At 35.7% G+C, this 18,576-nt stretch overlaps 1 protein-coding gene and 1 long non-coding RNA gene across 2 annotated transcripts; both read left to right on the plus strand.

Annotated features, from left to right (window-relative positions):
- The first annotated feature begins 1,757 nt into the window (after positions 1-1,757).
- Positions 1,758-12,322, plus strand: LOC138307157 (neprilysin-4-like). The gene is made up of 7 exons (XM_069247786.1): positions 1,758-1,794; positions 2,210-2,415; positions 8,561-8,734; positions 9,294-9,377; positions 10,435-10,574; positions 11,585-11,678; positions 12,137-12,322. Exons 1-7 carry the CDS (start codon positions 1,758-1,760, stop codon positions 12,320-12,322), a joined length of 921 nt encoding a protein of 306 aa, XP_069103887.1.
- A 418-nt stretch (positions 12,323-12,740) lies between these two features.
- LOC138307393 (uncharacterized) lies at positions 12,741-16,037 on the plus strand. Its single transcript, XR_011205982.1, has 3 exons — positions 12,741-12,841; positions 15,211-15,288; positions 15,934-16,037. It is a non-coding gene; the product is annotated as an uncharacterized lncRNA (long non-coding RNA).
- The last annotated feature ends 2,539 nt before the right edge of the window (positions 16,038-18,576 follow it).

An 18,576-nucleotide genomic window follows, 5' to 3' on the forward strand; every position in this document is an offset into this window, starting at 1 on the left:
TCTATTGTCTTCATTGTGTTAATTTCTATTGTCTTCATTGTGTTAATTTCTATTGTCTTCATTGTGTTAATTTCTATTGTCTTCATTGTGTTAATTTCTATTGTCTTCCATTTGTGTTACTTTCTATTGTCTTCATTGGGTTAATTTCCATTGTCTCCATTGTGTGAATGTCTATTGTCTTCATAGTTGTAATTTCTATTGTCTTCATTGAGTTAATTTCCATTCTCTTCATTGTGTTAATTTTCTATTGTCTTCATTGTGTTAATTTCTATTGTCTTCATTGTGTTAATTTCTATTGTCTTCATTGTGTTAATTTCTATTGTCTTCATTGTGTTAATTTCTATTGTCTTCATTGTGTTAATTTCTATTGTCTTTATTGTGTTAATTTCTATTGTCTTCATCGGGTTATTTCATTCAATCATATGATTCATATTGTTCCTAAAAATGTTATTTTATGTTTCTGATATTGTACTTTATGTGTTTATTTACGATGCTCTAACGCCAACAAAGAATGATCAATATTTATCATTTGGATATTGGATGCGATGTTTAATCGCGTATCTATATATCTAATTAAAGTCAAAATACATGCGAAATATTTGGTTTGCTTTTCTTATCGCCATAACCTGTACCTCTTCCATATAAGGTATAATGCCGTTGATTTCTTTCAGAATGCAATTATCTATCATTACTCATTAGATATTTCTATTCTGAAGTAAAATAAAAATCTCAAACTTTTCAATGATGGAAGTAGTGTAAAGTAAGTAACGTTTGTTACTGAAGAACAATAACAATTTGTCTGCTCCTGCTTTTGTAAAGTTATCCACTAAGGGACAACCGCAACTACAACCAGTCAAATTAATCAAGAGGCATCACCACAAGTTACTACTAACTTCCTTTGATGCGAAGTTTAGCCAAAGTTTAGCCAAAGTTTAGTCAAAGTTCAGCCAAAGTTTAGCCAAAGTTTAAGCCAAAGTTGATATATAAAAATCACCATTCGTCGGCGGTGTAGCATATTCAGATACAATCTACCTCCCCTCTCCATGGTCTTGGGTGTTACAAATCCGCTACTTTTTCTACGTTTCTACTCTGAAGTCTATGTAAACTTTCCATTATTCTTTACCATACAGAACTACTTAATCAATCAGCACAATTCCACCACACACCAGCTGAACAAAAAGCTATTGAGTTCTACAAGTCGTGCTTAAACGAAGGTAAGGATATATTGTGGGCTTCTCACATATGAGTGGAAAAAAACTATTGTTTTTGTTTCTGTTTTTATTAAACTTCTGCAATCAAAAATTGGATTGAAACAAAAAGAAACAAGTAAATGTGCTTTCTGTAAAACGTCAACTCCCAATGGAAATAAGTGTCAAAGTTCTAAAATGTAATTATTCGAAAAAGTATTATTTAGTATTCTTATGGAATCCTAGAAACCTGTTAGTTGGCATGTTAATATAAATGGCTACCATGTTTGTTAATATGAATAACCTTGACCTACATTCAAGGTCACATGGGCTTAACACCTAAAAACATTAAATAACTTCTTGTCAAGTTGTGAAAGACCTAGAAACCTGATATTGGACTGAAAGGCTACTAATTTATTATGAATGACCTTGACCAAAATTTCTTGTTGGTGAAAAGCCCGTTAAATTTTTCAATTTCTAGTATGCCTTTCTTCTCATACTTACTCCGTATTTGCAAAGTACTTAGTTTTCTGCACGACGTCAATTTAGTTCAAAAATAATTATATCACAATGGATACCTACCCGCAAGTGGTAACTCTCGAATACGGTTAAAATTCATAAGCAATAATGAAAAAATATTATTTGATATTTGAATACTTAATTTTCATTTGTTTTCATAGTAAATCCGACTTTCTGATTGGCAGATACTTTTCCTTCATGTACTATAAAGAAAAAAATCCGAGAATGGCGCGAAAACCCGACGTTATCATGACGTCACAATAGAGACGTCAATGTTACTTATTGTTTTAGAAAAATAATTCATTGGAAAGTCAATGGAATAGTACGTTTAAAGGTGTTTTATGTTATCAAGTAGTCTGAAAAATTAATTTTAAGTATAAATGTAACTATTTTTTAACTTCATAGGGTTATGAAATAAATTTTGTTTGCAAATTTTTGTGAGAATACTTGTCTCGACCACGAACAAGTTTGTTTACAGTACGTCACGTGGTTATGTTGTGTAGGTAGCATCGAAACTCTGGGACTAGATGTCATCAGGCCTCTAGCAGAGGACATTGGCGGATGGCCTATCCTGGACCCTAACTGGAGCAGTCGCCATTATCAGCTGGAGACCATGCTGGCTGCAGCTAGGAAATACAATGTCGACACGCCTATAATTAGCCTGAGTGTCGAGTCAGATCCCAGCCTCCCCGAGAAACACATCATACATGTATGTATAGCTTAAAGATGCTCCGCCGCCGACAAATGGTATTGTTTCACTATCAAAAACAGGAGCAGACGATTTAGTATTTTTCTTCAGTTACAAAAGTTACTTACTTTACACTATTACCACCATTGAAAAGTTTGAGCTTCTAATTTTACTTAAAGTTAAATATACGAAAAATAATTAATTGCATCCCGAAAAAATTCCGTGGCACTATATCTTATATGGAATGAAGTAATGATTGCGCATGCACCAAAGGCGAAATAAATTATTTTATGTTATTTTTTGTGTTAATTAGACATATAGATACACGATTAAACACCAATTATTGTTCAAGTGATGAATATCATTTATCAGGTCAGAGAAATCACTATATTTGGAAATAAACACGCAATCACGTGATCACTAGTTACCCATAATACAACTTCATATTTCGGCCAATGGCATGAATGAGGTATAAGCACGTGACTCGTTTTACTACGTTTTTACTACAAAAACCCACGTGTTTTGTACCATTTGGGGGAATATCCCCCGCGGATCGTGGTTTCATTTCCAAAGTTGGGAAACAGATTGAATTTCATAAAGATATATTTGCATTTATCTTTTCACCGAAGCGTTTTGTATATTAAGACATAACGAATTTTTCATTACGGTTTTAATGGCCGTGTACTATTAATATTGGTTCAATCTTTGGGTTAAAATCCTCCCGGAACGTGATTATATCTCGAAAGTCGGGAACCACATTGAATTTCATAAATATGTATTTGCATCTATCTTTTCACCGAGGCGTTTTTTATGCAATGGCCTAACGAATTTGTAATTACGGCTTTCATGTATTATGTACATATACCAAAATGTACATGCATATAAATAACAGTTCAAAGTGCACGTGTTCAACAATCAAGTTTGATAGTTCAACATATAGAGTGAAAATCCCCCCAGGAAGTGATTTTACCTCCGAAATCGAGACCAGATTGACTAAGATTTCTGTGGGTACACATCCATTTTTTAGCATGGATTTTGTATAAATAGCAATCAACGGAGTAAATTATTTCTTTGAAGGATATCAGAATTGCTTTGATTTTGCATTAACAAAAGAATCAACATATATATATGTACCTTCATTTATTGCCTTTTTATTTAGAATCATCAAATTTTGATACATTTACATGTAAATGTACATGCACATGTATACTCGCGTACCTCGGCAAGAAAGAACAAGAGTAGTGGTGTCGTTGCCTTCCTTACATTCTCTCTTTTCATTCTGTAAATCCACTCACCTTTCTCACGTAGGTTTGGTGCGCGTGCGACGTAAGATATCGTGAGACCTCGATTTTCATGTTTTAACGTGACTTCTGATTATGTACACGTGTTATAACGTAATCCAGGAACATGTGTACGTGTTCATTTGTCAACACATGTGCAGTAAAAGTTGAATTATTAGGGATACATATCGTGAATATAATTTAAAATTGTATAAAAACATTTAGTATCGACAATATCAGTTATGAAAGTTATATCATCCACATGTTACGTGCCAATTTTTTTAAAGTCTTACTTTTTAAACAGTCATAATAGATAATTACAAAATCCATATGAATAAATATGGTAATATATAGTTTTGTTACAGTTTCAGAACAAAAACTATCGAGGGTAGTTTTCTCAAACTTGATTAACACGTGTAACTGTTATTCATATACATGTACATGTATGTGTATACATGAAAGCTTCGGTGAAAAGATAAATGCAAATATATATTTCTGAAATTCAATGTGGTTCCCGACTTTGGAGGTAAAACCACGTCCCGGGAGGATTTTCATCCTAAAGATTGAACCAATATTAATAGTACACGGCCATTTAAACCGTAATGAAAAATTCGTTATGCCTTTATATACAAAACGCTTCGGTGAAAAGATAAATGCAAATATATATTTATGAAATTCAATCTGTTTCCCAACTTTGGAAATGAAACCACGATCCGCGGGGGATATTCCCCCAAATGGTACAAAACACGTGGTTTTTTGTTGTAAAAACGTAGTAAAACGAGTCACGTGCTTATACCTCATTCATGCCATTGGTCGAAATATGAAGTTGTATTATGGGTAACTAGTGATCACGTGATTGCGTGTTTATTTCCAAATATAGTGATTTCTGTGACCTTTTTATGCTCTGTCGGCGGTGGAGCATCTTTAAATAAATCTTCTGAGTGTCAAAATGTACGTATAACTTTAATAAAATCTCCCTGAGTGTCGAGTCGGATCCCAGTCTCCCTACAATTCAGCCTTAGAGTGCATAAAAGTTGGAGCCATCAAGCACAATTCTCCATAGTTTTATTAACCCTTGCCAGTGGCGTAGGAAGATGAAACGTCATGGGGGGGCAAAGGTCCTCAATATTTTGTAACACCCCCCCCCCCCCCCCCCCCCCGCCACACCTACAGGAGGAGATTAATTCAACTCCCAACCATATAATATATGCTTTATGTTCATTTTTCATATATCACTAAATTTAATCCTTGTACACATTTATAGACAGTGGGGTCGCTAAAAGGAAATTAACGAATACGCAAATTGGCCGAATTAGTGTGTGAGCGTCGAAGGCGGTGACCCTTTTGGTGTTTTATTAGGGTCTGACGGTGACCCCCCGGGATTAGTTTTATGTATTTTGATGATTTTGCGATAGCCCGACAGCGCAAGATTTTGGTGTTTGGGGGGTCCGGGGGTCTCCCCCGGGAAAAAATTACGATTTAGAATGGCTTAGATGATTTTTACGATGCATTTTGATGAATTTGCGAGCGCCCAAAGGCGTGAGAATTTGGTGTTAGGGGGGTCCGGGGGTCTCCCCCGGGAAAAAAATACGATTTAGAATGGCTGAGATGAGTTTTACGATGCATTTTGATGAATTTGCGAGCGCCCAAAGGCGCGAGAATTTGGTGTTAGTGGGGTCCGGGGGTCTCCCCCGGGGAAAAAAATACGATTTAGAATGGCTGAGATGAGTTTTACGATAAAGTTTAATGATTATAAAGCGATCTTAACATGGTAATTTTTCGATTTAAAGCTACCTGCATTTAGAAATGATAATTGTGTCGTCATAACATTATGCAACCCTACTCGATCTGAATATAACGGCTTCACACCATCGGCACATTGTTGTGTAACATAAAAAAAATGAATTAATTGTCCCGCTAAGACATATGAACAAATTGATCTTTTAAGAGACATTTTTTTTAATAGCACATAGAATCCCTTGATGGACATTTTTAGTCTAGTTTGTGTGTATTGAATTTTCACTATTTAAGGTTTGACATTATGTGCTTGAACGTTTTAGGAAATGCGCCGCGCAGCGGATAATTTTCTAGAATGAAGTACGAAAAATGTGTAGGAGGACCCTTTTTTCTTTCAAATAAGCATTTTTAGAAAATTTCAGTCGGCGAAAATGGGGGGGGGGGGGGGGGGGGGGGGGGGGGGGGGGGGGGGGGGGGCAAAAAGACATGTTTGCCCCCCTGTCCTGGGGAACGGGGGGGCAGTTGCCCCCCCCCCCTTCCTACGCCCCTGCTTGCTTAATTAAAGTTACTAAATCATTAGATTTACATAGATTTCTTAGGGTGTTTGAGTACCTACAAACGTTCTTATACCTGAAATTAGAAAGTTTTCAAAATTACAACCTTTAATTTGAACTATTGGCAATGTTTATCAACGTTAAAATATCGCCAAACACAACAAGAAACTGTATCTGTCGACATTGACTGTTTACTACGGAAAGAACCGGGTGCATCTTTGAGTTCGAAATCGGGGTCGCTGAAAATCTCATCCGGCTAATGGATATAGATGTAATAACACCACTAAGAGGCAACTTATATTTTATCGGTTACATTGGACTGATTAAGCGTAATAGCCGATACATTTACAGCGTAGCTCAGTGGCGTAGGAAGATGAAACGTAATTGGGGGCGAGGGGGGGGGGCAAATGTTATCAATATTTGGACCCCCCCTCGCCCCGAACCCACAGGAGGAGAATAATTTTTAATTCAACACACAACTATACTTTATAAACTTTTTTCATATATCGTTAAGTAGAATCCTAGTGCACATTTATAGACAGTGGCGTCGATAAAAGGAAACTAATGAATACGCAAATTGCCATGCGAGCGCCGAAGGTGCGATATTTTGGTGTTTGGGGGGCCGAGAATCTCCTACGAGAAAAAATATTACGATTTAGAATGGCTAAGATGAGTATAACGATGCATTTTAATGAATTTTTGAGCGCCGAAGACGCGAGAATTTGATGTTTGAGGGGTCCGGGGGTCTCCCCCCGGGAAAACTATTACGATTTAGAATTTTACGATGCATTTTGATGAATGTGGGAGCGCCTGAAGGCGCGAGATTTGGGTGTTTGATGGGGTCCGAGGGTCTCCCCGGGTAAAAATATTACGATTTAGAATGGCTGTGATGAGTTTTACGATGTATTTTAATTATTTTAAAGGGTTCTTAACATGATTTTTTTTTATTTAAAGTTACCTTCATTTAGAAATGATAATTGTGAATGCCGTCATATCATTATGCAACTCTGCTCGATCTGAACATGCCGGCTTCACACCATCGGCACATTGTTGTTTAACACAAAATAATAATTAATTAATTGTCTTGCTAAGTCATATAAACAAATAAATCTTTTAAGAGGCATTTTTTAAAATAGTACGTAGAATCCCTTGATTGACATTTTTAGTCTAGTTCACGAAAATGTGCAGGAGGACCCTTTTTTCTTTCAAATGTGCAATTATAAAACATGGGAAGGGGGCAAAAGACATGTTTGCCCCCGTCCTGGGAAACGGGGAGGCAAAAGTACACATAAAATTTAAATATATAGTTAGGCTGATTTTTTAAGTAAATCAGATGGAAAAAGTTATATAACTAGTGACATTTAGGGGAATGTCCATTAGACGGATAGAGACTATAACTAGGTATATATAGCGAATGTCCATTAGACGGATAGACACTATAACTAAGGATATATAGGAAATTTCCATTAGACGGATATATATTATAGCTAGGGCTATATGAGGAATGTCCATTAGACGGATAGAGACTATAACTAGAGATATATAGAGAATGTCCATTAGACGGATAGACATTATAACTAAGGATATACAATGTATAGGGAATGTCAAATATTGATATAATGATATAAAAAATACTCGTACTTACTTAGTCTGCTAAACATGCCTATATTATAAGTTTTTTTCCCATTTTTCCCTTATTACAAAGTCTATATATTAGGCCAATCATTTTAAAAGCCTAATAATATTGGCAGGTTTAGCGGAATAATACCTAATATCATGACAAATGAAAATAAAATAATGGTAAAAGAAAGCATAAAACCATATAATATAATGAAAAATCTTCTTTATGGCTGCAAAAACCTGTACAGTATAGGATTATTTACACTTAGAAACTCTTCACAAAACTTCTGCATACGTTTCAACGTTTATTAGATTAACACAGTAAACAGGAACCTGTAGTCGATAAATTTGTGTTTTCAGTCGATAGCAGATATGTCCATTAGACAGATTTCCTTCGATCGAATGTTTTGAATGTTTACGCGTCGCGCATGCACATAGGGGTTGTTTACACTCGCCGAAAGATAATAATATGAAATAGTGACTAGGTCGTTTCTATTTATTTTCCGTTTTTCTTCATTCTGAACAAAATCGTTATACAAACTTTTAAATTTTGTTATTAACACAAAGTACACAACTTTTACAATTATTTTTAGTTTTATAATTATTTTCATCTTTTATCACATGAATCTTTAACAATTTAGTCCCTTTAATTGTATAGATATACTATTTAGAATGTTAACAATATCGCAAAATTTGTCATAAGGTTTTGTAGAACAATAGTTTGATGCCATGTTTTGCTTCGTAGTTACGAAACAACTAAATTTGTGTCCATGTAACATAAGGTAAAAGCACGAAACTCAATCTACTCAAATTAAATTTTTAACGTTGTTCTCAATAGATTTGCGTTTATGAAATCATACACAATATACGGACGGACATTCTTTTTAGACGCTTCGTATTTATGCAGACTGTCTTTTCATTTTTTGTCTGTGACTTCCTCAACCAAAAAAAAAATTTGCTTAAACATTTTTCCAGATAGAACAGCCTCACTTAGGACTACCTGACCGGAACCTTTTCCTCACCGAGAACAAGGCATACGCCGCCTATGTGACTTACATGCTCGAGGTCTTCAAGGCGTTTGGGGCGAATCAATCAACAGTATCAAATGACGTCAAGGACATGGTCGTGTTTGAGACACAACTGGCGAAGGTATGGACAATGGAATAACTGTCTCTATAACGTTTTGTGACGTCATTTTAGGATTCAATTATAAAAGATCATGATGTCATTAATGACATCACTAAAACAATGATATACTGGCTTTACGAAGATACATTCGATCACAAAGATTTACATTATTGTGGTAGTTAATAAATATCTTATTTCAACGACGAAACTGCTTCAGAGGTGAACTTTGAGAAGGTAAATGTACCTAAATGTTACACAGAACGTGTTTTTTTACATCAATATTACAGTTAGAATCTTTTGCAATGAAAACTTCAGGAATGAAGGAGACATTCATGCAAATGATTGACTAATGTCTATATGACTTTAATCATAATAATGACGTCATTTCCGAAAATTTTTGAAAGTACAGAAGTTTGTTATATGTGTCATTTGAACTGCATGCGATAAACTGCATCTATAGATACATACCAATCAAATTGTATTGATGTATATGACCGAATTATTTACAATTGATATCTTGACCTTTATGGGTTTTATGAAGTCGGGACATGTTTTCTGTATGTAAGTTGTATGTTGATAGTTAACACAAAACGTGGAGGAGCACCATGACCACAGCCAGGACCAACGACTGACCATTGACCAACTACAGCACATGTTCCCCGGGGTAGGTACTATGTATACTGGCCATTGACCAACTACAGCACATGTTCCCCGGGGTAGGTACTATGTATACTGACCATTGACCAACTACAGCACATGTTCCCCGGGGTAGGTACTATGTATACTGATCATTGACCAACTACAGCACATGTTCCCCGGGGTAGGTACTATGTATACTGAGTATTGACCAACTACAGCACATGTTCCCCGGGGTAGGTACTTTGTATACTGAACATTGACCAACTACAGCACATGTTCCCCGGGGAAGGTACTATGTATACTGACCATTGACCAACTACAGCACATGTTCCCCGGGGTAGGTACTATGTATACTGACCATTGACCAACTACAGCACATGATCCCGGGGTAGGTACTTTGTATACTGACCATTGACCAACTACAGCACATGTTCCCCGGGGTAGGTACTATGTATACTGACCATTGACCAACTACAGCACATGTTCCCCGGGGTAGGTACTTTGTATACTGACCATTGACCAACTACAGCACATGTTCCCCGGAGTAGGTACTTTGTATACTGACCATTGACCAACTACAGCACATGTTCCCCGGGGTAGGTACTTTGTATACTGACCATTGACCAACTACAGCACATGATCCCGGGGTAGGTACTATGTATACTGACCATTGACCAACTACATGTTCCACGGGGTAGGTACTTTGTATACTGACCATTGACCAACTACAGCACATGTTCCCCGGGGTATGTTCTATGTATACTGGCCATTGACCAACTACAGCACATGTTCCACGGGGTAGGTACTTTGTATACTGACCATTGACCAACTACAGCACATGTTCCCCGGGGTTGGTACTTTGTATACTGACCATTGACCAATTACAGCACATGTTCCCGGGGTAGGTACTTTGTATACTGACCATTGACCAACTACAGCACATGTTCCCCGGGGTAGGTACTATGTATCAGTAAAACTTTGACGCTATATAGAGTGTCATACAATGGTTTCATCAATTTTTTTTTATATAACTTTGTTATCACATTCTGTAACTGACTTCATGTTTCTGTGTTTATTTAAAGCTGGACTGGAAGCAGTATATCTACAATATCTTCAATATGGATCAAGTGAGAATTACCATTCACTCCAATGATGTTGTCCTCCTGAGCAATGCTGAGTACTTCCGGAACGTCTTCAGTCTTCTACAAAACACATCGGCACGGTTCGTTAACATCAAATCATTATTTACAATTAACATTATCACAGCGTTTATTAGTATTTAATACTTAAATAACAACGATTGCTTTTTAACTACCGAGTTTACTCCTAATTTGTTTCTACTACGGAGTTTATTCCTAAATCATTTCTATTAAGGAGTTTGCTCTTAATTCATTTTTTTTCGACGATGAAGTAAGGGATATAAACACTTTATTATCCTACAGTTTTAGTGTTGTCGGAATGCACCTGCCACGAATATTTTTGCTGCATTGGGCACTGACAAAAAAAACTGTATTTTAGAATTTCAACAATAAGTCATAACAGTGTATTCAGATAAAATAAGGTGAAGAAATAATTGTTATTTTTGTTGTTCACTGGAGTATGAACGCCTTTTTGACGAATTATTTCAAATGACGCCCAACCGGTTTTTGATAACTGTACCTTTAACAATTAGATTGTTAATTGTTTGACGCTGTACGCAAGGTTTGAACATGTCTGGAACTGACTGAATAATGTAAGAGTCGATCCCTATTTTACAGGGAATTGTTTTACAATGACGGCGTCTTTTTATCCGGTGCCTATCAGATATTTCAAACATGAGTTAATTTTCAAGAGTTCAAATTAAGATGCAAAAGATGTATAATTATTTGCCGAATCAGTGCCTTGATCTCATTCAACGTCAATGTATTTGTACGCGTCAAAGTGTGGTTCATTTAAGTATTAAACGTTTGTCAGTTGGCATTCATAGCCAAAATGAATGCCAACGGGACAGAGGCAAATTTCATGAAGCGCGCTAGTAAGCTTACATAGTGGGACTGCAGTGAAAATGTAAATATACAAAAATGAACCCCGAATTCGTTGGTAACGTTATATTGCAAAGACACAATGGAAATGTATACTACTGTTTATTGAGATAAATGTATGCTTTATTCAAATATGTTAGTCTGTAGTTTTTATACACAGTAAATATTACGATTTGCCTGTATTATTGTGAGATACTGTTTTTACTTGTAGGGCGGAAGCTAATTATATCAACTGGATGTTATTACAAGATTTGATAATGACGTTACCAGCGAAAATCAGACAACTTCACCAGACTTTTACGCAGGTATAGAACTCAAAATAGCAGTTATGATATTTAAAGATTAAAATGTATTTCAAAGAAATGAAAATTATTAAATGTTACGTTTGCTATAGTAATAAACTAGGTATTTTTTAGGTTCATCCCTATTGATGATCTTTATAATGTTGCATTTCGTTCTAATTAATTTCATAAAAGGGAGAGCCAATTTCGTACGGCATGGTATCTATCTACGTTCGATCACCATCGTCATTTCAAATTCTGTATTCGGCACATGATGTATGTATTTGTAGATTTGTCTGAAAAAAATCTGTTGCAAAATTATGTTTTATTACAGCTATATTTATTTTACTTAGACTCAAAACTCAGTTTATGACTGTCTACTTTTTTGGAGAAATATAATGTACTTTACCTTTTGTATTTTGTATGCAAAAAAAAGTGTTTTATCCATTGTATTTTGTATCGAAACAAAGTATTTTCTGTAGGCATTACCAGACGCTACTCCTGAAAGTCCCCGATGGCAGCAGTGTGTTGATGAGACTAACAAGGCTTTCAGTTTGGCTGTGGCCCGCCTGTTTGTAGACCAGCATTTCGACACAGCATCCAAACTAGAGGTTAGTTTTATTGTTATAGGAAAGAGAGGCCGAAAATACGGCAAACCCTTTAAATAGCTAAAACTTCTGAGAAAATTACAAGCTGAATATGGCTGATATCAAGCAACTACTTAAAATATACCAAGTAGCATATTTAAATTGTGGAATAAATACATTTTACAGCTCTACTCCGTAGAAAAGCAAAACTACAAATATTGCAAATGTTATACATGTAAGAAGTTTCGCTTTTCATAGTAGGTGGAAGAAATCTTTTGCGCTTCAGACATGTTAATCTGCCTTAACTTTGTCAGGTATCAAACTAAGACTACACAAAGACTACATTTTAATGTGTCAAACAGAAAACTATTTTCGTGATTAGATCCGTACCCGCATGTAATACCCGCTGTGAGACGATGGATTTTGTATTTAATACATTTTATAATAAAACATTAAATTTAATTCTCCAAAATAAAGTGGTATTATACATGTTTTATTCAGGTTCAAGACATGTTTGCCAAAACGAAGTCGTCAATGCGGAACATTCTTCAACGAGAAACCTGGATGGACTTAGCAACAAGAACATTTGCCTTAGAAAAGGTATGAGGTCTACAGAGGAATAAAATACAGCTGAAGAAGCAAGAAATGTAGAGTAAACACCGTTATACCTGCTGTTATTCGTGGGACATCATTTCCGCGCACATAAATATCCCCAAAACAATGAAAACGATAACTGTATCAATGAGGAGATATAGTATTCCTTTTTCTTTCATACCTACACGTGTAATACTGGCTGGTCTAGGGCAATACACTCATGTCGCCTGAGGCTGTATTGCATGGCTACCCATGCAATAAAGCCTCGTGACGTCACGGCGTCAACAAAATCTCTATTCCTCGGTAAAATTTTAACATTTTTTTCACAAAATTGACTGGTTTTACTATAAAAGATGCAAGCAACGGAATTTGTGTTGAAAATATCACGTAATTTTTCATGTATGGAAATTGACTTCCAGTCGTGGATTTCTTCGAATTTATTTCAAAATGGCGGGATATTATAGTTGTAAAATTGCAGTAAAACGTCGCGGTATGAAAGAAAAATACTCGGGATCACAAAATGTTGCAAAACCCTCGGCAAGCCTCGGGTTTTACTACATTTTGTGACCCTCGGGTATAATATCCCTATCCTTCATATCCACATATGAAAGAGTCTTATAGGAATTAGTATCAATAAAGAGATATTGAATTCCCCGCGAATTAGTATCCATGAGAAGATATCGAATTCCCCGCAAATTCCCCACGAATTAGTATCCATGAGGAGAAATCGAATTATCCGCGATTTAGTATCAATGAGAAGATATGGAATTATCCGCGAATTAGTATCCATGAGGAGATATCGAATTCCCCGCGAATTAGTATCTATGAGGAGATATCGAATTCCCCGAGAATTAGTATCAATGAGGCAAGATCCAATTCCACGGGAATGAGTATCAATGAGGAAATATCGGATTCCCCGGAAATTAGTATCAATGATGAGATATGGAATTATCCGCGAATTAGTATCAATGATGAGATATGGAATTCCCCGGAAATTAGTATCAATGATGAGATATGGAAATCCCCGGAAATTAGTATCAATGATGAGATATGGAATTTCCCGGAAATTAGTATCAATGATGAGATATGGAATTCCGCGCGAATTAGTATCAATGATGAGATATGGAATTCCCCTGAAATTAGTATCAATGATGAGATATGGAAATCCCCGGAAATTAGTATCAATGATGAGATATGGAATTCCCCGGAAATTAGTATCAATGATGATATATGGAATTTTCCGCGAATTAGTATCAATGATGAGATATGGAATTCCCCGGAAATTAGTATCAATGATGAGATATGGAATTCCGCGCGAATTAGTATCAATGATCAGATATGGAATTCCCCGGAAATTAGTATCAATGATGAAATATGGAATTATCCGCGAATTAGTATCAATGATGAGATATGGAATTCCCCGGAAATTAGTATCAATGATGAGATATGGAATTCCGCGCGAATTAGTATCAATGATGAGATATGGAATTCCCCGGAAATTAGTATCAATGATGAGATATGGAAATCCCCGGAAATTAGTATCAATGATGAGATATGGAATTCCCCGGAAATTAGTATCAATGATGATATATGGAATTCTCCGCGAATTAGTATCAATGATGAGATATGGAATTCCCCGGAAATTAGTATCAATGATGAGATATGGAATTCCGCGCGAATTAGTATCAATGATGAGATATGGAATTCCCCGGAAATTAGTATCAATGATGATATATGGAATTCCCCGGAAATTAGTATCAATGATGATATATGGAATTCTCCGCGAATTAGTATCAATGATGAGATATGGAATTTCCCGGAAATTAGTATCAATGATGAGATATGGAATTCCGCGCGAATTAGTATCAATGATGAGATATGGAATTACCCGGAAATTAGTATCAATGATGAGATATGGAATTCCGCGCGAATTAGTATCAATGATGAGATATGGAATTCCCCTGAAATTAGTATCAATGATGAGATATGGAATTCCGCGCGAATTAGTATCAATGATGAGATATGGAATTCCCCTGAAATTAGTATCAATGATGAGATATGGAATTCCGCACGAATTAGTATCAATGATGAGATATGGAATTCCCCGGAAATTAGTATCAATGCTGAGATATGGAATTCCCCGCGAATTAGTATCAATGATGAGATATGGAATTCCGCGCGAATTAGTATCAATAATGAGATATCGATGTTTCTCGTCGTGAAATTCAACTGTAGAGTAACTTACTTTAATATGTTACCATCATTAGTACAAATATGTAGCGAATTTGACAGATTTAATATTTCAGAATTTCCAATGAGTGTAAGATGATACAATGTATTTAAAATAAAATGTCGCCTTGATAATTACATTCCAGTTGAACTCACTACAAGCCAGGGTAGGTTACCCAGAGGAGATAAAGAACAACACATACCTAAACAACAGATACCACAGTGTGAGTTCAACCATTTACACTCAGTATCAATAACAAATCATCTGTACATTAAAAGATTGTTTTCTCTCTCTGCCTTCCGAGTTTACAGAAAGAACCTCAGTGTATGTGACTGTCAAAAATATTAAAGATGCTTCACCGCCGACAAATGTTAATTTTCTCTATCAAAAACAGGAGCAGACGATTTAGAATTTTTCGTCAGTTACAAAAGTTACTAACTTTACACCGTTACCACCAAGTCTGAGCTTCAAGATAAAAATATTAAAAATAATAAATTGAATCCCGAACAAATTCCGTGTCGCTATGTCCTACATGTGCAGTACTGATTGCGCATGCACGGAAAGCAAAAAAAAATAATTAGTGATTGTGTTTGTTAGACATATACATACACGATTAAACACCAATTATTGTTCATTTGATGGGTATTATTTATGCTCTGTCGGCGGTGGAGCATATTTAACTTTTACTGCATATCAATTTGAGTTCAGAGTTCAACTCGATAATTTTAAAAACACATTATATAACTTTATGAAAACATTGCTTTGAAAATAATTATAATCGACGATACAATATAAATATTTTATTTATTGGATAACAAACTCATTATAATGTGTATCCACGTACTTATTCTCAATGGTTTCGTTCCAGTACATTATGGATCAAAATATGTATTTCCAAAATACATTAAATTCTGTGAAAGCTGAGGCAGCCTCTACCCTCCGGGACCTTGTAACGCCAAGCAATGAGTTAGAGTAAGTCAACGTTCTGTCACTGGAACATTAGCAAGTCAAGTTTTAGGTTGTCAATCCAAGATTTAAGTTAATGGCTTTTAATATCACATTTTAATCATGCAGAAAATAATAAATAAAAATGTCTCTATGGTGACATCACGATAACGTCAAGTTGTTTTCGCGCCATTCTTGGATTTTATTGTCAATATGAAAATAAATGACATTGATATAATCAGATTATTACTTCTAATTATGTTGTTTTATTGTATTTATAGATGGGAAACACCAGCGCCCACTGCAGGAGACGTGTTCTATGATCTAGATCACAACGTGATAGGTATGCTCAGAATCACTAACACAGTCATTTGGTGGGTAGAAAACGGGAATGGATCATTTTGTGTTAATGTTTACATACCGGTATTTCCTTCCAAGGGAAATAGCTTTTATGAGTCTGTAGGAATATATTATATATGACATTTGTAGTGGCTTAAAGTACCTTATTTTTATCTGAAATAATGGTCATTGTTTAAGTGAAAACAGTAAAAATTAATCTGGTATCTTACAATGCTTGGTAAGTGTCTAAAACAAATCAATCTGTTATCTTACAATGCTTGGTAAGTGTTTACAAACAAATTAATATAAGACTCTTTCATATCTACACATGGAGGATAGGGGTATTCCACCCGAGGGGTCAGAAAATGTGGTAAAACCCGAGGCTTGCCGATGGTTTTACCACATTTTCTGACCCCGAGGGTGGAATATCCCCTATCCTCTATGTGTACATATGAAAGAGTCTTTTTCTCTCATATCGTTACCAAATTTCCGTTAAAATACCTGCCGGTCCATCATTTTACTTCATTTTTTCCGATTTTTTATTACATAATTTTATGCTAAAACAATAAGATATCCTTGAAAAGCATACCCGTTTTTGGCAAACTGAAAGTTTGCGGACAAAATAAGATCCTTTTGTTGTATCTTATCTGGGTGAATGTATAATTCTCTGAAAAATATTTCGTGGCCTGACCGACTTTTTTCCTGTACCCGATCACATGGTACACGTTTGCGTACATCCGCGAAATATATAGCGCCAATGTACAAAACAAAAAAACAATCAAAGAGAAAAGATTGATTTTGTGTGGCACATGTATTTCAGTTCTAACTACAACATTGTTGTCATTTTGAAGAAACGTAGCGGTAATTTTCACTGTTTTGTCACTTCAGTCAAAGCACTGCGTCATACGTGACGTCACGACTTTCGTCGGAATTCCATTCATATATTGGCGGTCAAGGCTACTCCTAGTCGCTCTCGATCACCATGATCAGAAGATGTTTTGATTTTGGAGCTTGTTTTGTTGTATCAACATTTTTTACAGTTGTTCATATGGGATCCAGCGAACATGATTTCGATACGAGTGTCCGACCTTTGTTGTGATACAGGATTGTACGTATTTAAACGTGATTCTTGTTTAGAAGCGAAGCGGAGGACTGTTCTCGCTCAGATGGTAGGCTAATCGTACGTTAACTATAGTATGGGGTTTTCATGTTCGACAGCAAGTTTGAAATCATAAATTTGTGTCTATCATTCAGAGTTCTATAATCATTTAGCGATTGTGTGTGTTGTCAGTAAGTTAACAGAAACATGCATGCTACAGTAAGGGACATGATAGTCGGTCATTTTTGGACTTAGGCCTAACCGGATGACGTGACACAGGGGCACGCAACATATTCATTAATGATTACGCGTAGTAGATATGCATGTACGTCATATTCTAATAGGATACGATGCACGCATGATCAAAATATTATATATATTAACAGCATTTACGTGCCCCTGTGCAACAGGTAGGCCTAGATGGCATATTTCAACAGTTGTCTCCATGTAACACAAATTAATCCGCGCGCGTGAAATGCCATGTAAGATAGATTTATCTTACATAGCTATCTTACATGGGCAAACTCTATATAACATAGCCTGATATGAGAGAATCTGGTATCTTACAATGCTTGGTAAGTGTTTACAAACAAATTAATCTGGTATCTTACAATGCTTGGTAAGTGTTTACAAACAAATTAATCTGGTATCTTACAATGCTTGGTTATTATGTACAAACAAATTAATCTGGTATCTGTCATAGAGAAATTTGAGATGTTCTTTGTTGTTATATAATTGTATATTTTACCTATAGATGTGTTGACAAGTTTAAAATCTACCCTAAGGCATTGTGGTCTTATTTTTGTGGAGTGACCGACAATTACATATAGTATTCACATGTCAAAGTGTTTATAACCTTCCTTGAGGCAATGGTGTCATTGATAAGCTTAAGTAGATATATTTCATATCAAACTGCCGATATATTTTCAAGTCGTTTAATTGTGATAATATCTTTATGCTATTGATCTTGATTACATCCGGGTTTACCTATCGGACAATGGTCATTTTATTATAAAAACCCATGCCTGATTTATGAACATCAGTTGGATTTCCAACCTTCAAGGCGGTCACTACGGATATTTCTTGGATTACCAGATAGTGAACTGTGTGTGAACATTATTCAAATTC

The sequence above is a fragment of the Argopecten irradians genome, chromosome 14 (genome assembly GCF_041381155.1).
Source record: "Argopecten irradians isolate NY chromosome 14, Ai_NY, whole genome shotgun sequence".
Taxonomy (NCBI): Eukaryota; Metazoa; Mollusca; class Bivalvia; order Pectinida; family Pectinidae; genus Argopecten; species Argopecten irradians.